At 45.6% G+C, this 25675-nt stretch overlaps 1 protein-coding gene across 1 annotated transcript; it reads right to left on the reverse strand.

The window, feature by feature from the left end:
• Positions 1–4027: 4027 nt before the first annotated feature.
• On the reverse strand, positions 4028–25221 carry LOC137542310 (uncharacterized). Its single transcript, XM_068264135.1, has 6 exons — positions 25122–25221; positions 20885–20976; positions 12891–12925; positions 11261–11393; positions 7225–7395; positions 4028–5481 (listed from the first exon to the last, which is right to left on the reverse strand). The coding sequence occupies exons 2-6, from the start codon at positions 20954–20956 to the stop codon at positions 4777–4779; spliced, it is 1116 nt and encodes a 371-aa protein (XP_068120236.1). The 5' UTR covers positions 20957–20976; positions 25122–25221; the 3' UTR covers positions 4028–4776.
• Between the last annotated feature and the right edge of the window lie 454 nt (positions 25222–25675).

Consider the following 25675-nt stretch of genomic DNA (forward strand, 5'->3'; position numbering starts at 1 on the left):
ACGTTTTAGTTTACTAGGAATCCTGCACTCTGGAGCCAAAACTTTGAGACATACTACACACTGTGGATGCTCTTCCTGATGGATCTCCACTGAAGTAAAACCAAAGTTTAGATAAGTCGTCATATTTCCGACATTTACGTCTCTTCACACTTTTGCCACCACTTGTCTGTGGTTCACAATCTGTCTCCATTCCCGTGCTTCCTATTGAAGTTCAAAAACCTTTCCATTTTTAAAGCAGAGTTTTTGATTTTGTATAATTTTTTTCTTGTCTTGACGCTGCAATGCGTGAGAAATCTGCAAAAGGATAAGCAAAAAATATTCTTAAGGGTCTTGGCATAAACAGTAGCCATATTACACTTCAACTGTTGCCAAATTATATACATTGAACTTGAAGACCTCATATTAAGCCACATGTAGCATCAATCATATGTTAAGGCAGGTGCAGGCCGGACGGAGGCTCTCTGGCTGGTGCAGGCCGGAAGGAGGCTCTCTGGCTGGTGCAGGCCGTACGGGGAGGCTCTCTGGCTGGTGCAGGCCCGGAAGGAGGCTCTCTGGCTGGTGCAGGCCCGGAAGGAGGCTCTCTGGCTGGTGCAGGCCGGATGGCTGGTGATAGCGCTGCAGTGAGGTCATGTGTAGTGATTTTTGTAATGTATGCTCCTCTGAGCATAGTCAGTGACATGAAGTTGTACTCTGTACAATGCTTCATAAAATGTCAGTGCTATATGAATACATAGGAATGCAGGGCTTGGATTGAGTTCCTAGGGGGGCAGTCAGTGACAAGACTATAAAGGTGGCCATACACCGTCAGATGGCTGCTAGATTTTAGCAACAAATAGATCCTTGTGTGCAGTGTATGAAATAACCATACGTGCCACCGCTCTGGCCTGCATCCCCGCTCTTTCTGACGTCAGTGCCGGGTCCTGGCTTGATGACCTCATCAAGCCACAACCCGGAACTGAGCAGCAGTAGGAGCGGAGATGCCAGCCAGAGCGGAGGGGTCCACTGCAGCTCATCGCTGGAACCCGGAAGGTGGATAATGGCTGCCAGCTAAATAAAACTTATTTTTTGGATAAAATGGTCAACCTCTTTATCTGATAGCAAGTATTCCAATTGCGGCAGTTATGTCCACCAAACACAAATTAAGGTTATTAACTTGTCCACCAGCTGTCACAATATTATAAAGTCAAGTGTGCATCAAGTGTTGAAATGACTAACTCAGAAGACGCTCTCTGCCCCTCAGCTTGCTGCAGTGGTCCCCAGCTATGTTGGCTGTGTATGCAGCAGAGCAAACATACCCCCCCAGGTAACATCACCACATTTTGGGCCTGAGAGCATCCCCCCCCCACACACGGTAACGTCATGTGTGGGGCCAAGCAGCAAGCAACACCCCCTCCCCCACCCAGGTAACACTATCACATGCTGGCCCTGAGAGCATACCCCCCCCCCCAGGTAACACCACCACATTTTGGGCCTGAGCGCATTCCCCCCCCCCCACCCTGCGCGCGCACGCACAGTAATGTCATGCGTGGGGCCAAGCAGCAAGCAACACCCCCCTCCCCCCACCCAGGTAACACCATCACATGCTGGCCCTGAGAGCATACCCCCCCCCCTTCCCCCCAGGTAACACCACCACATTTTGGGCCTGAGAGCATCCCCCCTACACACGGTAACGTCATGTGTGGGGCCAAGCAGCAAGCATCACCCCCTCCCGTACCCAGGTAACACCATCACATGCTGGCCCTGAGAGCATACCCCCCCCCCCCCCTCCCAGGTAACACCACCACATTTTGGGCCTGAGAGCATCAATCCCCCCTCCACACACACGGTAACGTCATGCGTAAGGCCAAGCAGCAAGCAACAACCCCCTCCCTCCTCCCCCCCCCCCCAGGTAACCATGGTGGGCCTAAGAGCATGACTCTTCCCCCCCCCCCCCCCCCAGGTAAAAATGCCACCAAAACTCCCTTCACCCACCAGGCAATATTGTACAATAATAGGGGACCTTACTTTGTGCTGTCTGTGCGCCGCTCGTTTCTGGGTACGAAGGCAGTCCACCCAGTCCAGGAGTGATGAGCCTGTGCTTTGAACTGCGCGGCTCGGATCTCTGGAGCTGCACCCCCCACTAATAACTAGCCGGCCAATCAGAGATGGCTGTGAGCGACGGGCGGCGCTGCTCGTAAGCACAGCGTGACACGTGACTCACACACGCAGCCGGCCATTCAGAACTAATGATCAGCAGCAGCTGCACAGTGGGACACAGACATAGCTGTGACTCCAGCACACAAGGACACAGCCGCGGCACCCACTTTGGGAACCAGTGTCCTAGGGGGACAGCCGTGTCACACGGCCGTCCCCAGTACAGCGCTGCTGCAGATCGCAGCGCTGTACAAGGTAATTAGACGGCGATCCCCGCTGGGAGACTGAAGGCGGAGCTCCGCCTACCAAGCAGATGTGTGCATGATCTCCTACACTGCGAGCCCCAAGGACCTTACACCGATCGGTGTTAGGCGGTCCTGGGGCTGCCGCCGCGGCCACGCCCATCGGCAAGCAGTTAATTCGCAATAGTGCCCCTTTAATTGGATTGGGCCTTATATATGTTATCATTCTAAATGTGACTGGCTCCTCTGTTTGACAATGCCTCCACCTTTGTCTGCAGGTTTTGCTAATATCCTGTTTGAGGTTTGAATAAGGCCCCGCTCTCCACCTTTGTTATGTTGACTGTTGTAATTTTGGATGGAGAGTACTCTAAAATGTTCCATCACAAGTGGGTGAAATGCATCAATAAAATTAACTTTTTGACTTTACTAGATATAAACGGATTTTTCTTTTGGCCCCTTTTCTTCTGATTGCTGGACACCCAACTGGTACTGAAATGATGTATACAGGACAGGATGAGACAAAGCCTTTATCAGTCTTTGTCACCTCACATGCTCCGAATAGAACATAAAGACTATCAGCCACTTGGCAAGTATAGTAGTAAGAGTACTTAATATTGAATATATAATGAACGGGGTACTCCCAAAGATAGGTCACCTCAAAGGTAAGCAAGCGCTGTGCAACTGGAGAAAATTGTGCACAGTATCCAGTCAGGACAGTCTGAAAAAAGGATGTTAAAGAACACCCGCTTCCCAACCTTCCACTAAAAGTGGGTCAAGTACCATTAGTTGATGGGAAGAGTCTAGCCTTTTTAAAACAATTAAACATTTCAAAAAGAAGGAAAGTGGTGGATTTGCATTTAGAAGAATAAGAGACCAATATTCAGATTATGTTAAGTAAAAGTTTAAAATTTGACATATTTTAGTCAGGCGATAACCCGAGAAACTGTTATAGCTTCAAGTGATGTATTAAAATAAAAAATGCCCAGGGTCTGCCTCAGCCGCGTTAAGTTTTTAAACCCGCTGCAGTGTCAAAAATTTACTCACTCTGACCGTATGTTCAGATATATGAAAGCAAGGGAAGAGTGAAAACTAAAAATTGCTTTAACCGATGCAGCCAATATTTGTCACATCTTTTGATTGTTTAATGAGAATGTGCCACCTTTTAGATGCAACTATGAACTTCAGCTGTGTATGACCTATTGCCTTCCCGACTCAGTAAGAAACCACTTCAGACACACAAAATCCAACAAATTCTAAAGCCTGAAAAGAACTTTATTTATTTAAGTGTAAAATTGCAATTGTATAACCTAGATTAAAAAAATAAACATTTTGGAAATAGTGATTAGTCTTGACAATCTCAACTAGTTAGCAATATCATCCAAGATAGTAGAAGGAATACTGTTTAATGCAAGACATTTTTCAATGTAGAAAATCCAACTTTTTTCTTTTTTTATAGCAAACCTATATTTTACCAAAACTATACAGTTAGTAAAAGTTTGAGTGAATTCTTACAGTAATTTCTCCTAGGTGGAGATAAAATCTGAGGTAATGCAAATATAAACTTCTTAAAACACAGTAAAAAAAAACTTTAAACTGCTTTTAAAGTAATTAAATCTAAAAGGTATACAGTTTGAAAATACTGATACAAAAAATCTGATTTTTTTCAAAAATTTTATTTTTTATTACAAAAATGCACTTTTGAAGTAAATAAAAAATACATAGAGCGCAATGCAGCTTGGAACCGTGATAAGCGTGTTAGTAAGCTCTCGCTTCAATATGACCTGAGAATAGATTTACAAATTAAATAATCCTCCCTGGCGGTATCATTATAGACCCGAAAAGCTTGAAAATCATCATACTGCAGATAAATCTGCCGCAGCTCTGCAAATTACTCCCCTGGATCCAGTGCTGCAATTCTCCCGCCTGTCCTCTGGGTGGCGTTCTACACCTATGGTGAGATCGCTGTCTCTCATTATGTGACAGACCATCTCATCTGAGGGAAAGAGAGCCTCCGAGACCAGAAGAAGACTGTCTGCCAGCGTCTGGTTCCCGGGGTAGGGGAGTTACACGCCTACTGCTCTGCGCATGCTCTGCATACACCTCCCAGTGGCTACCCCGAGCCAGGATTACCGCTACAGCATCTTTTCCACCCTGAGCCTAGCATGAGATTACCGCCAAGGTTAAAGGATGCAATTTATCATACTCCTATCCTATACATTTATCGTGTATCATACCCTATACATACCATAGTATATCCTATTCAATTCTAGTCGTCATGATCTACAGTATACAAGTCAACATAGTTGCTTCCTTGGCCCTAGATTGACTATAAGTGGTCACATGTCCTCTGAGGTGTGTTTACAGGAGTGACACCAATATTTAGTGATCTTTCTGCTTAACGTTAGGCAGCAGGAGTAAAAAACTTCCAGTCCTGTCGGGCCACCCGGAAGTCACGAGAAGCAAGGCGATTGGCAAGTTTTTCCCGCATGCTGCCTTCATGCTTGGCGGCAAATGTTTTCTCTATGTCCTCTCTGCTCATGTGCTGCCTGTTATCACCAAACGTATGCAGGTGGTTCCTCACTACTTTACTGCCCTGCAGCAGCTTGCTTAAAGACTCTGTTTCAGCGCAGTTGCCGTATCGCCATGGTTGTAGCTTCTTGACTACTTCGTATTCAGGATCAAAGTTGGTGATAAACATTTTGTGACATTTGACACACGGTGGAATTTCTTTATATCCATTAATTTCAGTTGTAAACCTGTAGGCCTTACAGTGGACGTCTTCTGGAAAGACTATGCCATGACCAGTGTCTCCACAGCTCACCGCATATGAAATAGCCTTGTCCCAAACATACAGGGCACTGATATAAATCATTATCATCCTTGGAATTTTGCCTTTGCAGGACAGCGACGCTCCATAAAAAGACTCTAGAATGTTAGCATTGTGGGGATCTGTTATGTAGCTGTGTGTGACCACGGAAGCCGAGAAGGCAAAGTCATTGGCCACACATTGATCTCCTCCTTCATTCAGTGTCCACAGCGAATTGTTTAGCTTCACCAGTTCTTCCATCAGTGACTCGGAGTTTCCTATATTGTCCACCTTTGTCATCTAAGGGAAAACAATGGTTATTTTTATTAAAGCACACTTTGTTCACCTGAAGATTTTTTTTATTTTTTTTTAACAACTTATCCTCAAAGGGGTTTTCCCCATAAATTCAGAGCAGTTTTCACATTTCAACGATGCGTCTATTCAGCAATAACTTTATTATTACTTGTTAAACCTAAATCTATACTTGAGCTTTTTTTATGCCACAAATTAGACTTTCTTTGGGTGGTACTTTTTGATAAAAGTTTTTTTTTTTTTATATCCTATATGCATTTAATGGGATTAAGAAGGGAAGATAATTACATTCATTATTTCTCAGTTTTCAACTGTTAGTTTTGAAATAAATTGTTCTTCTGTAATTAAAGTATACTCATTTTATTTGCCCATTTGTCCCAGTTATTACATTTCAATTATGTCCCTAGTACAGCGTATGGTGACAATATTTTATTTGGAAATAAAGGGGTATTTTTTCAATTTTTGTGATTTTGGTTTTCTTTTTACTCCATCAGTAATTACAAGCCCTTATCTGCTAAAACAGTAATAAAACCTAATGGCATACATATTTAAAAAGCTAAGTCCCTAAGGTTGTAATTTATGTATTGTCTTTTAAATTCGTCACTTTAGGTGTTTTGGTTTTTTTGTATCTTTTTCTGTTTTTTTTTTTTTTTTTTACAGTTGTGTTATGAGGACAGGAAGGCAGCAGAATGAGTTAAGGGGAAGGTTATTGGGATAAGAAATTTAAAGTTTATTTTTTATAGTAATCTTTTTGGCCACTAGATGTCCCCACACAATTTCCTGTCTGGTTAGAATGCAGCTCCAGCCAGCAGGAATTCAGTTCCTGTCATTTACAATGCAATGATTACTGTTGCTTGTTGCAACAGTAATCATTGTCACTTTAGACACCTAGATTGGCTCTGGGAACGTACGTTCACATTCGCCAATCTCTGCACTACTGTTGGGGTCTGTGGGCTCGTTTGCCGGAAATAAAAAGTGAGGGACAAGTATCTTGCCCCTGGGAGCTGAAGTCCGTTTTTTGGGGACTTAGATACTTGTCCTGGGAGGGGGTTGGGTAAGTGGTTAATATCTTCACACACTTCTTGAATTTCACAATAAAAGGCCCAAAATTAACCTTTTCATGTTGTCCTGTCCATAATGGATGGACAGACTTAGAGACATTGAAGCGAGAATAATTCTAAAACGCCGCTATCCCGCGGCTAAACGGGGGTCCCTTCACCCCCCAACCCCCCCCCCCCCCCGCAAAATCAACGACCAAATTGGTCGTAGATTTTGCTGCTGCTGAAGGCAGGGCTAACGGCTGCAGCCCTGCCTTACAGCGCGTCTATCAGGGGCGCATCGCCGCCTCTCCCCCGCCCCTCTCAGTGAAGGAAGACAGAGGGGCGGGGGAGAGGCGGAGATACGCGCTGACGCGCGTGGGGCAGGGCGGTTAGCCCTGCCCCAATGCGTAAGCGCTCCCCCGCTGCACGGAGGAGGATTTGTGGGTTAAGGGACCCCCATTAAGCCGCGGGATAGTGGCATTTTAGCAGGGGGCACTCATGCCCCTGCTATCTATGAGGTCTGAAGCGAGATTAATTCTCGCTTCAGACTCTCTTTAAAGGGGAACTCCAGCCTAAACAAACATATTGTCATTAAGTTACATTAGTTATGGGCAAGATTGAATTAAAACTGGATGGGCCCGTGCATGCATATTATATAAAAAAAACAGTGCTGATAAAACAAAATGCTTACATATTCCAGTACGAAGGAGTACGGTGTCTGACGTGGAAAATGGGTTTTGTATTCTTTAAAGGAATTTTGGAACGCCTTTTTATAGCCTTCCAACGTCTCAGTGGGAATAAATTCCTCGGCTTTGATTTGTGGGTGATTGATGTGTCCAAAGAAGAAGATGGAGTGTAATACCTGGGAGAACATGGGAAAGAAGTGATATGTAGTCATTTACATTCTGATAGGGATTATATCACAACAGCGAGAAACATTATAGATCACACATGGAGGTGTTCAGCGTCGGACTGACCCACTGAATTACCGTTGTAAAATTTGGTGGGCCACCTTTAAGAGCTGTGACGTTACCAGTCATATGACCAGAGGGCTCTCTCTTCTCTTTCTCCTATATCCGCGGCAGCGCCAGTGAGTCAGATATCAGCCAGGCGCCGCGTGGTGACGTCATCATACTAGATGTGCGGTGCGATCCGGAGGCCTATAAAAGGCATTCTTTCTCAAATGACAAGCTCCACCTCCGTCCGCACCGCATCATCACTGCACGCCGCCTGGCGCCAGACAGAGGCCTGGCTGGAGACTCTGCAGCCCGCAGGGAGAATGCCTGTCTGAGGTGAGGACCTTGTCTGACTGGAGGGGACTCTGAGTGACTGACTGAGCCTGAGGGAGAGGCAGCTGCCCGCAGCCACACTGTCTGACGCCGGGACCTGCCACGCTGCCAGCCCAGGCTCAGCTGCCCAGCCAGGGGTGTGTGTAGTGTTGGGGGGGACGCCGGTGTGCACTGCAGGCCAAAGAGGCAGGAGAAGGAGATGACGTGTGTGTGTGTGGGCAATTGGAGGGAGTTGCTGTCTCTGGTGTCTGGCTGCAGCATGCCTGCTGGGAGTCTGCCTGCCAGCCATGGGTGGTGGATGATCGGCACATTGGGCAGTCTCAGGCAGTGGCACACAATGCAGTGTGTTAGAGGGGGGGATGGGGGTCATGCTTGGTTATTCTGTGGCCTGGCTGGGGAAGAGGCAGGAGATGTGTGGACACTGGGCAGCTGGCAACTGGGGAGTTGCTGTCTCTCTGCAGTAGCACAGTAGCACGCAGAGCGCTCTGAGTCTCCCGGTAAGTGATTCCTGGTCGCTGCCGCTGCTGGCTACAATTTGAGGGTGGAGCATGGAAGGGGGGGGGCCCTAGGAGGGGGGAAGCTCTCCCCCCTCCCTGGCGCTCTGTGCCCACTGCCCCCCCTTCCAGCATGGGGGCCCCCACTAACTGGTGACCTGCCTACCTAAACTGGGTACACCTAGACTTGGGTATATCTATACTGGGGGCAACTATACACCTGTCCACCCTAAACTGGGAAATCTGCCGGCTGCCACCAATCTGATTGCATTTTGTCGGAAAATCTGCTGCCATTTGACTACTTGATGAATTATCATGAGGCAATGACTACTTGATTATTTTATCTAAAATGTATCTGGTCGGACCTAATCTCTATGAATAACACCGCTACTTATTTTGTGTGTTTTTTTTTTTTTTTTAAGTCTGCCCATGACCCATCATGACCACGCCCATGTTCCAGTGCGTGGTGACACCCATTTATTTTTGCTGCATGTGTGGACATATTCCTATTGGAGACTGTCCTCAGAAGTGCTCACAATCCATTCCCTACCATAAAATTATGCAAAATTTCTAGAGTACATGTGTATGTAAGCCCAAAATGGGGGGAGGGGGGGCAGGCGGAAACTTTCTTGGGGGGCCCTTAGTGTCCCAGTCCGACCCTGGAGGTGTTTTGTTTACTTTATGCTCCTCTCCTAAGGGGACACACATACACCCCTCTATGAATTTTTTATGTGTGCAAGAAGCTTTAGGCACACTGAAGCATTGTCTTATAACTTGCATATAACCCAACCAAAAACGTTATGCACCAAAAAGAGGCAACTGACCAATTTGCTCTTTTTTGTGATTGTGCGCATCAGCATGTACACTTCTAGTAACGCACTGGTTGCCCTGTGCTGGAACTACAGAACCGGTTGCATCTCATCACTGCTAAGGGGGTGTGAACTGGTCATAGACTTTGAATAGCACCATGTTACAGTGCCCAAAACGGCATCAGTTACAGTGGTGTTACAGTGGTGTTGGGGTTTCTTGCTTTTTCTACAAGTGTCTCATTTAACACCCACACATATGAGTAGCGGGAAAAAAGGACGCAGGACAAGGTTGGACTAAAAGGGCGCTACCATAGACCTAAATGCAATTCTCATTAATACAGCGAAAAAGCTAGTAGTAGTTATAGTTTTAGAAGCTTGCAACATTATAGTTTGTCATATTTTGTTTATATGTACAGATTTTCCGTTTTCAAAGGTATTATCGTCTTTGTGTAAAAGAGTGTTTCTCCAGAGGGAGTGGTTAAGCTTAGGTGCCACCAGGGGAGTGGTTAGTTTTAGGCACCACCATGGGGGGGGGGGGTTTCTGTGTGAGGGCAGGGTTTGGTTAAGTTGTATTCTTGAATTATTTAACGATATTTAACGTTAACTTCTTTTTGTTATTATTTGTCTTCTGATTTTTACAACGGTATTTAGCCTCAATTCACTGTGCTTATCTCCTGTCTTTAATAACGTTTCTATAGTTATCACCATGGTGATAAGGCATGTAGTATTCAGGAAACATTTTATCTCAGGCAAACCTAACGTTTACTCTTAGGTCTTTAATTTAACTCTTCAATCCTTAAAATAACTCCAGAATTCTAACATTAAAGACAGGCTGTTAATTAACTGTGTGTGAAAATAACTACAGAGGAGGTAACTTGAGTAATGAAGAGATAAGATAACTCTCTCACTGCGTGTTGGCAAGTTTTCTCTTGCCTTATTATCTCCAGCATGATCTTAGTGAATTGAGGCCTTTGTCTTTAACCTTTTCGGGACCGGCCGCCTACCCCCTTTTAAGGACCAGGCATTTTGCGTGGGAGGGGGGTGCGCGTGTTTGGGGGGGGGGGGGGGGGTCAGGCGGCTGGATCCCGTCTTTATCTCAGGCAAACCTAACGTTTACTCTTAGGTCTTTAATTTAACTCTTCAATCCTTAAAATAACTCCAGAATTCTAACATTAAAGACAGGCTGTTAATTAACTGTGTGTGAAAATAACTACAGAGGAGGTAACTTGAGTAATGAAGAGATAAGATAACTCTCTCACTGCGTGTTGGCAAGTTTTCTCTTGCCTTATTATCTCCAGCATGATCTTAGTGAATTGAGGCCTTTGTCTTTAACCTTTTCGGGACCGGCCGCCTACCCCCTTTTAAGGACCAGGCATTTTGCGTGGGAGGGGGGTGCGCGTGTTTGGGGGGGGGGGGGGGGGTCAGGCGGCTGGATCCCGTCTGTGGCTGGCTGGATCTGTGTCCCCCCATAGCGGCCTGTGCCCCCCCCCCTTCTGCAAGCAGCCTTCACTCACCTTCCAGGCTCCAGCGATGAGCCGCACCGGACCCTCTTCTCCGGCCGGCATCTCCGTTCTGTCTGACGATTAGTTCCAGGTCGCGGCTTGATGACGTCATTAAGCCGGGACCCAGGGCTGACGTCAGACGGAGCGGAGATGCCGGCCAGAGCGGAGGGGGGCGCCGATCGTCGCGGGAACGGCAGGGAGGTGAGTGGATCCTCTTCTTTTCCCCCCCCCTGCCGCCGCAGCTGTCAAACTGATCACTATGATCGGACGGCGATTGTAGTGATCACGTGATCATCAGCCATACGCAATGGCTGCTGATCACTCGGGAGAGATGTCGTCTGTCATATGACAGCTTAGTCTCCCCCTCCGGGTGCGCACGATCGCGTCGGGAGCGGAAACTGTGGGCCGGCATAGATTCTACGCCGCATCAGGCTAGAACAGCCACAAGTGCGGCGTAGAATCTAATGCACGCGGTCCCGAAAAGGTTAACCAACCTTGACAACTGTTTTATCGTTATCAGATTTCGGGCTCTTTTTTCACTGCGCCATTTTTTCATGCATGCCACATATGTTAGCTTGTCTAATCTGCTACCACTGCAGGTCCAGCTCCAGACTGCTGTACAGAAATACTTACCAGTTGCATGTAGCGGATACTGTCTTCTCTACTGGCCTGTGTTATCTTCAGCAGTCCTTGGAAGACTCTAATGAACTGGTTTCCACTGGTCACTATACTTTGCTTCTGCTTTTCTTTATCTTTTGCAACATTCCTACAACACAGAAAAAGAAACCGAGACTTCAGTCTGTTTTGTGCTCTAAAGTCCCATACCCATGAAGTAATTAACCCCCCCCCCCCCAGTTTTTCATGGCAAATTATTTTATCGTAGAACATAGAATCAAACAACGTTTCACAACGCAGGTCACCTGCGGCAATCGTTTCTTTTCAGATGACCGCCATGTTAAATATCGTGGAAGATCGTGCTGCTCCCCATTGACTTGCAGGAAATTTGCTGCAATCAAACCATAGATTACACAATCCCATGTTTCTGATGCTTGCGGATTCGGCCAAATGGATCAAGGAATGATTGTTCTTTGGTGGAGATCCCTGATCCAACTGGCTGTGGGTACATAGCTTTAGATTTAATTTTCTGTCATTCCACTATTTTTGCCTCCAGTCTGTTTCCACTCTCTGTGCCAAGCAAGCTAGGCTGTTCATGGATTGTGTGAGATGTCTGCTTCACCGTGCAGTCTGAAGTTTGTGTGTGCAGACGCTGGATTTTCATTGCCGGACATAGTAATAGTCTTATGCTGCATACACACTTGAGATAAAAGTCTTTGGAAAAGGCAAGACCACAGACCAATTTTTCCCCATTCCATGTAGTATGAGAGCCATACTCTACACAGTCTATTCTATGGAGCTGCACTCCACATCAGATAAAATCTTTGCAAGATGCTGCACACAAAGATGCTGTACACATTCAAAAGATCATTATCTGCAAAAGATCTGTTCCTACCAAACATCCGTTCCTGCAAAATGCATTCATATTCTATGAGATCTGCAGATCATCATACACACCTTGTTTAACAGGCAATCATCTGCAGATCAGATCCACCAGGATGGATTTTCAGATCTGCAGATGATTGCCAGATCTGCAGATGATTGCCTGTTAAACAAGGTGTGTATGAGGATCTGCAAATCTCATAGACTATGAATGCATTTTGCAGGAATGGATCTATTGCAGGAACAGATCTTTTGCAGATACTGATCTGTTGCATGTGTACAGTATCTGTGTGTGCAGCATCTTGCAAAGATTTCTGTCTGATGTGAAGTTCAGCTCCATAGAATAGACTGTGTAGAGTATGGCTCTCATACTACATGGAAGGGTGTAAGATTGGTCTGATATCTTGCCTTTTCCAAAGACTTTCATCTCAAGTGTGTATGCAGCATTAGGTAAAACAACCTAGCAATCGGTACAGGTGTCCCTAGCAATCGGTACAGGTGTTCCTAGTCTCTGCATTTTTTTGTCTTTTTGAGTCTTATTTTTTTATTGGATTGACTAGGAACATACACTGTCAAAAAAAGCACCAAGGTTTGCATTCAGGCTAAAACGTATTGCACTAATGGAAACCGGTCTCTACGATTTACACTATGTAGCCGGTGTCCTGGCATTTTGTGGTTTACACATAATGACAAAAAGATCACAAAATGCGTGCGTCGTGTAAAACAGCTCTTAACAAACATGACAAGTCCAAACCTGAGCATTTACCTCTTAAATTCTGGTCCATGATTGAAATTGTTGTTCTAGGGAAAAGAAAAAAACAAATATACTCAAAATAAGCTACAGAATATCAGGTTCACAATAAAAATCAGACTGAAATTTCATCTGGAACTAGACTAGAATGTCATCATTCAAAGGTTACAAAATAGAGCTGCATGGCCACCGTTACAGCAATCGCTCAAATGCTTTCCCCCAATTGATCTGTTTATCCAACCTTTCCAACACATGAGTTGATGCAGCTTTATGCAAATTTTATATGAAAATGTATGCAGCTTGAAAATTAACCAATCACATCCTGCTGAGGTAAAATTTGATTGGTCCATTTTCCAACTGCATACATTTGCATATAAAATTTACATAACCCTGCATCAACTCAAAATTTGCATCTCATTGACTATCCCGCTTTCCAACATGGCTACTGGCTGGAACTTGGGACTGGCTTAGACCTCCTTTCCAAGAACTGTTGATAGGCAGTGAAATGCCTTTCAAACTCTCTCTCTCAACTGCCCGCTGCTGCCTGGTAACTGCTTGTTGCTGCATGATAACTGCTTACTTCTGCCTGGTAACTGCTTGCTGAGCACAGCTCAACAGTTAGTGGAAAGGAGGCCTTACAGTGAATGCAGTGCGCCAGCTGATTTGCTGCCAGGCAGATTGCATTCCTTTCTCAGTGTTATGGCAGTGTGTCCGCTGTGCGCTGACAATCGTGCAGAAAGGTGTCGAGCGCTGTAAGGAATTCGCTGCCATTACATTTTATTGGCACCCCATCTGACCGGCAACTGATGCACTGACGCAGCGCATGCACTGTAAACTGCCCTTAAAGGATACCTTCGCGCTGGGAAAAAAAATAAAACCGGGGGGAGCAGGTATGTGTACCATGCTGTCCTCATGCCCACCGCCTCTATTCTCCTCCACCCTCCGTTATGTTTTAAAGCCACTTGAAGCTACTTCAGGGTCAGGAGGGTCGGTGATCAGTGCTCAGGCGCTGCCCAGCTTTGATCGCGCAACAAGAGCACTTAGTGCATGCGCGTCGTCATATCTTTGTAGTGCGCATGCGCAGAGCGCTCCATGGGATCAAGGACGCACATCACCGGGCAGTGCCTGCACACTGATCACCAACCCAGAAGCAGCATTGGGGGGGGGGGGGGTACATTAAAAAAATAAAGGGGGATGGAGAATGGGAGGAGTGGTGGGCATGACAGTGCGGTACACATGCCTGCTCGCCCATTCCCAGCACTAAGGTATCCTTTAAGTGTAACTATGTATTTTTTTTTCAAAATCCCTTGTAATAGAGCCTCGATAAATAACCATAATTTATTGTTGTTAAAGGCATATGCAATCTGCTTGTTCCCTCACCTGAAGAGATGGTCAGTTATTTGTAGTTAATTCTGCATTGCATGCAAATTGTTTACAGCTTGGAATTGGGTCAATCATATTCACCTCCTGCCAATGCTATGGGCTCATTTCAAAGCGGTATACAATATTTATTGGGCCAGATTTACCAAAGCATGAGGCCCAGTGTTCTCCCCAGGATCAATTAGGTGGGCGCGCCACCCGGGTGAGGTAAGCCCCCCCGCCCGGCTGCGTCACACGCTGGGCTCTCTCCTCTGTGTACGAGATCTCCTGCTTTTCAGCAGGCTCGTACAGGTATTGGCTCAGCTCGGCGGTAGGCGGGACCATCTGACTGCAGCGAGCTCTTCCAGGAACGAATACAAACAGTCAGTCACAGAGAAGGGACTCTGGTGTTTGTGTAGCTATAAAGGCAGGGCAGACTGCGGCCATTTGGCTTTGTAATTCGGAGCCTCCTTTCCTCCTCACAGCTGCGTCATTAGGTCAGTTGTCTCCCTCCCTCCCCTCTGAATGTGTATCCGTAATGACTTGCCCTTCTCTGTGAAATATGCGGCACTTGTGTTTAGAAGACTAGAGAGGAGTGGGGAGTGCAGGCAATCACTCACCTCCTCCCCCGTCTGTCACAAGACGCACGGGGCAGCTGCGGACCAGTTGCATAGAGAGGGGATGTTTTGGCTGCCTGGAGAACGGAGCTCACTGACCGCAGCACTGAAGAGAACAAACCTGATCAGCAGAGCAGGGACAAGGTCCTCCAGCACCCAAGGCTGAGACACCAAAGTGCGCCCCTCCATCCCTTCCACCCCAGTCGTCACACACTGATTGCTATTAGACTAAGAGGGCCACAGGGCCCACAACCTCCCCAACACCTTAATATCTAGTTATCTGGCTTGCAGTCACTGCTATGTATCCCCTTTTCTTATTTCTTTCTGCTTAATACACAATTAGGAATGACAGCTGAATGAATTGTGCACCCCCTTCTACACTGCGCCCTGAGGCTGGAGCCTCTCCAGCCTATGCCTCGGCCCGGCCCTGCTGATCAGAACTGATACAGGCAAAACGCATGTAGCTGGCAGCTCAGCTGTGACCTCAGACAGTTTCAACACAAAAAAAACTGTCCTGACGTTTATTCTCCCCCCCCCCCCTTTTTAACCCTAAGGATACAATAATAAACCTGTGAAATCACAAGGGCCAGCATGTCCTTTCAGACCATGCTGCACTTAGCATTTTCACACACACAAAAACCACAGTTCTTATCTGTGTGAGTTTGTAGCTTCTCAGAGTAATCTGTAGAACATGGACATGCGACACGATTCCTGATCGAATAATAGCATTCAGCCGGAAATAATCGATGGGATCCACAAACAAGGAAAACTTTATCAATCAGATGATTGGTAGAGGAATCAACCCCGAAACCATTGACTGATAATTGTGTTCGATCGGTACAATTAACGATGCCCAATACATATAGCTGTATAGCTCTGGACATGTGTTAACTATATGATGTCTGTTTCACCTGCACTGTCAGACGGATTTCTGTAGCTGCAAATATAACAAAAAGCACTGTTCACTTTAAAGTGTACCAGAGCTGAAAATAGTAAAAAGATTTAAGCCCAATCTACACTATAAGATTCTTTGTGCGATTCAATTACGATTCTATTTACGATCCGATTAAATCCGACATGTCCAATCGGGATTCGATTCAATTCGCTTTGCCATTGCAAACAATGGCAAATCGAATCCCGATCGGACATGTCGGATTTAATTGGATCATAAATAGAATCGTAATCGAATTGTACAAAGAATCGTATTGTGTAGATGGGGCTTTACACATACCTGGGGCTTCCTCCCCAAAATCTTTTTACTATTTTCAGCTGAGTCCCTTTAAGACAGATTGTGTATTTCTTTAAGCACGCCTGAAATGAGAGCCATATGGAGGCTCAATGTTCTCCCCAGGCTCTTTTGGCCACATTCTCCACCCATCTAATTTTGGTGAGCACCCGGCTAACATCAGCTTGTTTCCTCCTCCTATGCTGTGAGCAGAGTTGCGTCAGCCCTGCTAGATTTGGGCACAGCCAGCGCCGCCATAGGCTATAATGGCAATCAGTCTATAGCGGCGCTCAGTGAGTAACGTCGGCTCCGTCAAAAGACGGAGCCAAAGTTGCTTAAAAAAACACAATAATTGGGCTTCCAGCTATTGCTGGAAGCCAAATTATTTCATTCCCCCACTATCCATGTCGGCCTGGAGGGGGAATAGTAATTAAAACGGCCCGGACTTGTGCAGAAGCAGGATCAGCCATATACCGCTGTATCCTGCGCCCAAGTCTACCGGCGCCGATTTCAAATGTACTCCCTGCATTCCCCCGGTTGTGCCCCACCTGGCTACTTTTTCATGCCACCCGGCTGGAAAAAATTTCTGGGGAGAACACTGAGGCCTCTTTTCCACGAACTGTTTACAGGCAGTGAAATGCCTCTTAAACTCTCACAACTGCTCACTGCTGCCTGGCAACTGCTCAGAGCCGGGACAAGGTCCTCCAGCACCCAAGGCTGAGACACCAAAGTGCGCCCCTCCATCCCTGCCACCCCAGCCATCACACACTGATTGCTATTAGACTAAGAGGCGCCCCAGGGCCCCCAACCTCCCCAACACCTTAATCTCTAGTTATATGGCTTGCAGTCACTGTCATGTATCCCCTTTTCTTATTTCTTTCTGCTTCAAACACAATTAGGAATGACAGCTGAATGAATTGTGCGCCCCCTCCTACACTGCGCCCTGAGGCTGGAGCCTCTCCAGCCTATGCCTCGGCCCGGCCCTGCAACTGCTTGCTGAGCACACAGCTCACAGTTCGTGGAAAAGAGGCCTTACTGACAGGTTTTTTTTTTGTTTTTTTTTTCCCCTTCTTAAACAGTTCTTACCAGCAGGTGGAACTGTTCTCCATGATGAGAAACTTCTTAATTCCTCCTTTCCACGAACTGTTGTTAGGCAGTGAAATGCCTCTCAAACTGTCACAACTGCTCACTGCTGCTTGGTAACTGCTCACTGCTGCCTGGTTACTGCTTGCTGAGCACACAGCTCAACAGTCCATGGAAGGGAGACCTTATAGTGGCAGTTTAGCCTGAATCTCTAGAACTGCACTACAGGTAAGAAACGTGCAAATCCATCCCTAAACTGCTGCAGATTAAGTGCTTAATAGCACTTCTACAAATTGTGCAGCAGAGCAGGCTAGACATGATTTGTGAAGGGCTCCTCCCCCCTGCTGAATCCTGTGAAGCTGTTCTGTGCTTAACGCTTCCAGTGCTTGGCATTCCTTAGCTTGTTTTATAAGCTCTACTACATTTACATTATATATTCATTTACAATACATCTTGTTAACCTGAAATCTACCATACATGTATGCTATTTTTTTTTCTCTTTTCTGTATCATATAGCAGATGTATTGGTTACCTCAGCAACAGCAGTTTCCCTCACATGGTGCATTGCCTGAGAAACCTTGAGGCTGGTTTCACAGTGGGACGTTACAGGCGCACGTTAGAGCAGCCTGTAACGCACCCCACCGCACAGCAATGAAAAATCAGTGGGCTGTTCAGTGCCCATGTTGCGTTACATTGTAACGCTGCGTCACAAGACAACGTACTGCATGCAGTACTTTAGACGTTAGACTGCTTGCACATGCTCAGTAATGTTGGGGAGGAGCGGAGAGCGGCCAGGCACATGGCTAATTACGTGCAGTGTTTACTTCCTGGAGCAGCCGCTCTGTGCGGCGATTGGCCGGCGGGACCACGTGATGCCACATGCGCACAAGAGTGCGCATCATGGCATCACGGACGCCAGAGTGAGCTGCACAACGCGGCTCACTCTGACGTCCAGATCCAGCACCACCAGGCGTTGTTAGGGGGACGTTATGCGACCTTAACGCCCCCTCTAACGCAACGTCCTGGTGTGAAATTAGCCTAACTCCTCCTATTTAAGAACAGTTTAAGAAGGAAACTGCACTTTCTAGCGATTTCTTAAGATGCCTGAGACAGTTCTGCACGGATTTCTAAAAACGTAACAAAATTTGTCTCAGACACTCTTGATAAATGTCCCCCAGAATTATACAAATCTCTTCTGCAAAATAATGCAATTTTCCTTTTAAGGTGCATACACACATCCAATGGAGATTGGCCTATTTTACCACCTCATGATGGCCAACAGATTATCAATACTATGAACAGATTGTGTGGGTATCATACTACATAGATTTGGTAAAATGGGCCAATCATTGGATTCGTGTACGCACACTTATGCTAGGTACACACCATGCAATTTCCCAGTAGATCGGTTGGTTGAACCGATTTTTGACATGTCCGATCTGCTCCCAATCAATAACTGGATCTATTTTATACAGTAGTGATCTAAAAATCAAACATCATGTGGATTAGGAACAGATTGGATATGCCAGAAATTGTTTCAATCTGAAGGGAAATTGCATAGTGTTTACCTAGCATTAGACTACATGAAGGGCAGGGGCGTAGCAATAGAGGGTGCAGCGGTAGCGACCGCATCGGGGCCCTTGGGCCAGAGGGGCCCGAAGGGCCCTCCCTCAACTACAGTATTAGCTCTCTATTGGTCCTGTACTCATAATAATCACTTCTATAGATACTTTGAATAGTGGTAATCATTAACAAACAGTTTCCCATCCCTTCCTTGCACCTCTGACTCTGTAGTTGCCATTGGCAGGTTTTGGTGCACCGTATCAATTGCTATGTATAGAGTGCTTGGGGGGCCCAATTGTAAAACTTGCATCGGGGCCCACAGCTCCTTAGCTACGCCACTGATGAAGGGTATCTAAGTAGGAGGGCCTATTGGCCTGCTAGATTTTTCAAGTTTGTAAATACATTTAACAGCTATAGATCTGACAAGACATTCTTTGAAAGGGAATTATTCAGTTTTTGTCCTGTGTGAGGCGCAGTGCACACTAAAAACCTCTAGCAGATCTGCAAAACGCTATAGGTTTTTGGAGCAGATTTCAGAGCGATTCTAGGCATGTTTTCTAAACATGCCTAGTGTTTTTGGAGCGCTTTTGTGTAGCAGATTTGAAATATTGTTACAGTAAAGCTGTTACTGAACAGCTTCTGTAAACGCCTGGAAAACCGCTCTGATCTGCCGTTTTTCAGAGCAGTTTTCCACTTTCCTATACTTTAAAACGCCTCAGAAATCTAAAAAATGCTGCAGCCCCCGAGTTTGCGTTTGTGGAAAAACATCCCGCTCTGGTGTGCACCAGCCCATTCACTTTCATTAGCCAAGCGGTTTTCCCCCTGCAAGCGTTTAAAAAAAAAAATGCTCCAGAACCGCTCTGGTGTGCACCAGCCCTAATTGTTGGTCAGCACAGTGGACACAAGGCTACCATGACTGTCCTGCTGAATCTGTCCTAGGTTAAGTTTCTGAAAAAAAACACTGTCTATATAAAATGTGTATGTTTTCCACATGGTGCATGAGGTTCCTTCTAACACTGGTTTCCTCCCACATTTAAAAATGTTCTGATGGGGTATCGAGCTCCACCCCTCTCACTCCACATTCCAAACTGGTGTTAGGCCTGCAACCCACTACAAAGCGCTATCTCTAATAGGAATAGCTAGCATTGTTTAATGAGCGTTTTGTAAGCAAGTTCATGAGCATGTTCTGTCGATTTGGTAGCTATTTTAAAAAGTGTAAGATTTTGTAACGATTTGCGATTGTTTTTAATTCTGATTGGTCCTTTCATTTTTTTGTGTACATGAATTTAAAAACACTAGCACTGTAACACTGGATAGCGATTCATGAGCGATTACGCCAGCATTTATATACGGTACTTTACATTGCAGAAACGCTAACGGTCATAAATGCTGCACGTCCTGCGTTTGCAATTTTGGCAATGGCTCCAGTGGAATTTGGCTCATCCATTGACATTAGCTGAGCGTTTAGGGAAATCGCTAGGGCTTTGAAAACCTCCCTAAACGATCCAAAAAAACTAACGACAGGTAGTGATGGGAATCGCATGCATTCTGTGAAGTGCTGCAGAAAATCTCAGCCCTAAATAAGTGCTATAAAAAAATCTCTATGTAGAATTACTGGAATGGCTTTAATGTTTTTATGGAATGGCCTACCACCCCTCACAAGTGCTCTAAAACCCGCAGCTGAACTCTGGTCCCCTACCATTTGTGTCCTTACCTCTCCCTCTAGATTGTAAGCCTTTGGGCAGGGTCCTCCTCCTTTTGTGTCCTACCTGATCATGCACCTCCATTACTGGGAACCCATGCTATGCATCTGAGTGAACCTGACTTGCCTAATCTCCATGCTCCATCCAGTGACTGACTAAGCATTACCTGGTACTAATACTGTGCTGTGTGATCTGGTCTTTCTTGTATTCAGGTATTGTCATATTGCTGTATGTCACCCCTAAATATTGTCTAATTCGCATATATTCAGCAGTGTTGCTCTGGGAGACATCTCAGGCTCACTCCAACCTGAATTATCGCAAATTCTTTGTTTTAGGAAAGCAAACTTTTGTTTTTCTAAATATAAACTAATGTTCAGCACTGCGTAATATGTTGGCGCTTTATAAATACAATAAATGTATTTTATGTTCTGTAATCTTAACCAAAATGCCTTTACTTACGTTGTTCTGTATTAAGTTACAGTTGTCTGGATTGGTCTCCATGATGTCAGGTTGCAATTCACGTTTGTCCATAGCAATTTATCGACAAGTTCCTGTTGAGTAAAAATAGAACATTTTATTGTATTTGTGGTTTCTGTTTTGACTCCATGATTAGTGGAATGAAACTCCATATTAACTGAAAAATGAAAATAAATCGTCCAATAAGAAATTGTTGCCTATCTATCCTGTTGTTTTTAGCGTTTATTATCAGATTTAACCACTTGACGACCAGTGGATTTTCCTATGATCTGTGCTACGTGGGCTCTCCAGCCCGCAGCACAGATCGGAATAGAGCCAGGGCGATCAGACTTACCCTCTTTTTTCCCCACTAGGGGATGTCATCCTGGGGGGGTCTGATCGCCGCCGGCTTGCTGCGCTTTGCGGGGGGGCTCGTCAAAGCCCCCCTCCGCAGCGTTCTCGGCTCTCCGTCCCTCTCCCTCCCACTCCCTTCCCTTCTGAGCTGCGCAGGACGAATATCCGTCCTGCGCATTGTAGGATAGGCTTCAGCCTATCATATGCCGGCGATCCCCGGCCAATCGGAGGCCGGGGATCGCCGATCTGCCTTACGATGGATTTCTTCCCTGCGTGTTTACATTTTGCCGGCGAGCCGCAATCGACGGCTCTCCGGCTGTTCACGGAGACACCCTCCGTGAACTGACATGGAGCGGCCGTTTCCATGGTAACCCGCAGACGACCAGTTTACGCCAATCGGCGTTAGCTGGTCGTCAAGAGGTTAAGAGAGATGCGATATGAAAAAAGAAAATATTCCTGCTGGTTTCCTGCCGGAAAGTGACATCACTTCTGCTTTTTTTTTTTTGTGCCAAGTACACACTATGCAATTTTGAAACTATTTCCTACATGTCCGATCTGATTTCCAATCTGTTTTCCGTTCATTTGGAAAATCAATTGGAAATCAGATGAGACCTGTTGAAAATAATCGATCTGACGGTTATTCTGTCACTATCGCATCGGGTGTACATAGCATTCATTTACTGCTTATTTAATGCTGGGTACACACGATACGTTTTTCTGCTCAAAAGTTGGATTCCATTCGATAATTCCCAACATGTCCGATATTCCTTCCGATCAATTCAATGCGTCCCATTGCCACGTTGCAAGCCTCACTACGCGCAATTCCTTCTTCAAGCCGGAAGGAGGAAGTGCGTCGGTGTGAGGCTTGCAACACGACCAATAGGATGCATGCAAGCTGTTTGGAGCGCAGGGCGGACAGTGGAATTATGGGTAAATAACCCCTTGTATCCCCGCGCACACCTGTGCCAATTACGCCTCATTTGAATCACGGGAAATCACTCGTGATTACATGAGAGCAACCCTACAGACCAGGTAAAAAAAAAATACTATTTTAGGGGACATATAGGGACCTATTTTTGACAAAAAGGGGCTTCCATGTAGATTTGGTGCACTATTTTTAGGTTATTACCCCTTTTAAGTGATTGACCTCATTAAATACACTAAATGCACTGGAAAACCATCATAGGTGTACCTATAACTATAACATAGCAGCAGTTGAAAATGTCCACAGTGTCAATAATGTCCACAGTGTCAATACTATGCTCTGCCTTTAGTCCAGTAACCTATATAGGTTACTGGATTTTTGTTGCCTCTGTTATGCAGCATATTCTAGAGTCCTCCTTTATCCTCTTCCTGTAGTTACACAGCCTAAGTTCACAGTGGGAGCTGCTTTGTGTTAACTGTACAAACAGGAACACAACAAGGGAAAAGGTTGCACTGCAAGTTAAGCGAGTGTTGTCAATAAAAAGTATGCTTCACTGCCACTGAGCGGTCACGCACTGCATGCTAAATGTTACACAGAATCACAGTAAGTTTATGCGCTAAAATGCCTCCATTGCATCGCGCCGCAACACCTCACTATGAGGCCGAGGTGAACCTCTGGTCAAAAATCCAGATACTTGCCTAAGAGGAGGGAAGCCTCTGGATTCTGTGTCTTCACACCCCTACCGCTGCTCACCGGGACCTGCTGGAAGATCCAGGGCGCACTCCTCTTCACGCACCAGCGCAGCCATTGCTCATGCACAAGCCACTCCAGCTTACTGCAGAGGCTGTATTTGCACATGCGCAGCATTGCCGCACTCCTGTATGAAGGTGAGCCGGCCCAGATCTGAAATCAGACAAGCTCTTGTTGGATTTCTTTTGGGGGTCCGTGACCAGCAACGGTGGTCTGGAGGACTATGGGAAGCTTCCATAGGATCCAGTCTTCCTTCTTGGCTATGCATCTATTTTTGACCTGAGTTTCACCTTGGGTACACTTTAATCAGTATTGTCCCAGAACTTTCCTCATATTGGTGAGATAATAAATTCCAAATTCAGCCAATGGTTCATACATAGATTAAATATGGCCAAAGCAGCCACTAAAGACCAGCTGGTGCAAGAATCTGGTGTGTGTTCTGCAGCCCTGATACATCAGCAAGACCTGCAGCATTCTGTATCGTCTCGCCTGAGCGAGCCACATTTAGAGGAACTCCAGTGAAAAGAATGTAATGAACAAAGTGCTTAATTTTTACAATAATTATGTATAAATTATTTAGTCAGTGTTTGCCCATTGTAAAATCGTTCCTTTCCCTGATTTACATTCTCACATTTTATCACATGGTGACATTTTTACTGCTGGCAGGTGATGTCAGTAGAAGGATATGCTGGATGCTTTTTTTGCCAGTTGGAAACAGCTGTTATTTCCCACAATGCAACAAGGTTCCCACAGTGTGATGTCGGCACCATGGTCCTGACATCCCACTGTGGGAGTGGTTTCAATAAAATATCAGCCATACAGAGCCCCCTGATGAACCTTTTGAGAAAAGGAAGAGATTTCTCATGGGAAAGTGGGTATCCGCTTCTGATTGGGATGAAGTTTAATACTTGGTCACGGTTTCTCTTTAAGCCCGAAGTCTCACTCTATAGTGACAGAATGTATCATTGTTAGCCTGCTTGCTAGCGACATGTCTGTACAACCTCGGCCCAGAACTGTCACCTGAAGGATCGTGTCCCAATCCCTGCCCGGTCGATAGTACTCTGCAGCGTGTACCCAGCTTAAACGTGCCTGAGCATGCCATGCCTGCACTTATCTCCAGACCAGCACTCGACTCCTCCTCCCAGCACCCAGAGCATGCTCCGGGACCAATCACAATGGCCTCCAATTATAACTACCATGATTAGCCAGATGTGGTAATCAAATGGAAAGTTTGTTTTTAGAAACTTTTTTTTTTTTACGTTGCGAAGTACCCACAGGCAGAGGTGGACAATAAGTGGCAGATAATTTTAGCTTGGATGGAATTGTCCCAATCAGATGCACTTCCTGTTTTTGATGGGCTTATTACCAGACGGCAAACTATTTGCAGTATATAACAGGTAGTACACAAGTCGCCAAAATCCATCACCCTAAAATGTCCCACAAGCAATCTAAAGATCAAAAAGACAAAACATCTAAAACTTGTAATGCTAACCTCTTAAAATGTGTTCCTGTAATGGGAGAGTGCATAAACATCCATAAATACATGAGGCTTAGGCTGGGTTCATAGTGGTCAGATTCATAGCGCACGCGTTGTGAACTGCAATGCAGACTGGACATGGACTTTTTTTTTTTTGTGCAAAAACAGGTTTTATTAAAGGTCGCTTCACACTAGTGCAGTGCGTCACATTGACACCCTGTTACCGCACTCCAATGAAAACCAATGGGGTTAATCACATTATCCGCGTCGTGGTGTCAGAAGTCTTCAATCTGACACCCTTCCAAAACTGTTACTGCGCGTACTTGCGTCGGACCAGAAGTCATGTAAGTCTGTAGCGACCCGTGCAAGTGTAAACACCCGCCGCAGGCTTTACGCGTCCATCTAGAAAAACTTCTCGTCCATCTAGAAAAACTAAGAATTTCCAAGGATAATGATTCTCTTAAACTGAGAACCCCAAAATGCATTGTTTTCATACCCATTCATACTGAAGACTTTCCTTGTCACCACTACCCCAGTTATACCACAAAATTCACATATTTTTTTTACACATTTTAGTTAAATGGAGAAAAAAAATCAAAAACAGGAAGTTACACAGAGAAGACAAGTCTGCAAGTCATGGGAGTAAAGTGTATGTCTTTTCTGGAAGTAAAATGTCAATACAAGAAGTAAATGCTCAGTTTCTCACAAGAATAATGCATATAAAGCATTCCTACCCTTTTAGCAGAGGTAGCCGGTCTTGTATAACAGTCCTGCTTCTATCACTCGGAGTTGCTTACTGCCACTTCCAGGCGATCGCCCCAGCCATATAATGAAACTGGGGAATGGAAACTGAACTGTGAGGAGGAGGAGGGAGTTCAGCAAGCAGGAAGAGCGAGTGACATCGGCTCTCAGCTCTATCACATTCCACTGAGCGTCACTTCGTACAATCCAAGGGAGAGGCTGTCTGACAACTATCTGCTAGGGGAATCCCCGAGACATCTGCACAAACACCTGGAGAGCACTGTTTGTTGTTCATGATGCTTCACAAAATGCAATGAGATTGACAACAGATTTCCCCACAAATGGAATCAGATTGGCAGCATATTTCCCCACAAATGCTATGAGATTGGCTGCACATTTCCCCACAAATGCAATCTTATTGGCAGCACATTTCCCCACAAATGCTATGAGATTGGCAGCACATTTCCCCACAAATGCAATCTTATTGGCAGCACATTTCCCCACAAATGCAATCTTATTGGCAGCACATTTCTCCACAAATGCAATC

This window comes from Hyperolius riggenbachi, chromosome 12, assembly GCF_040937935.1.
Source record: "Hyperolius riggenbachi isolate aHypRig1 chromosome 12, aHypRig1.pri, whole genome shotgun sequence".
Lineage (NCBI taxonomy): Eukaryota > Metazoa > Chordata > Amphibia > Anura > Hyperoliidae > Hyperolius > Hyperolius riggenbachi.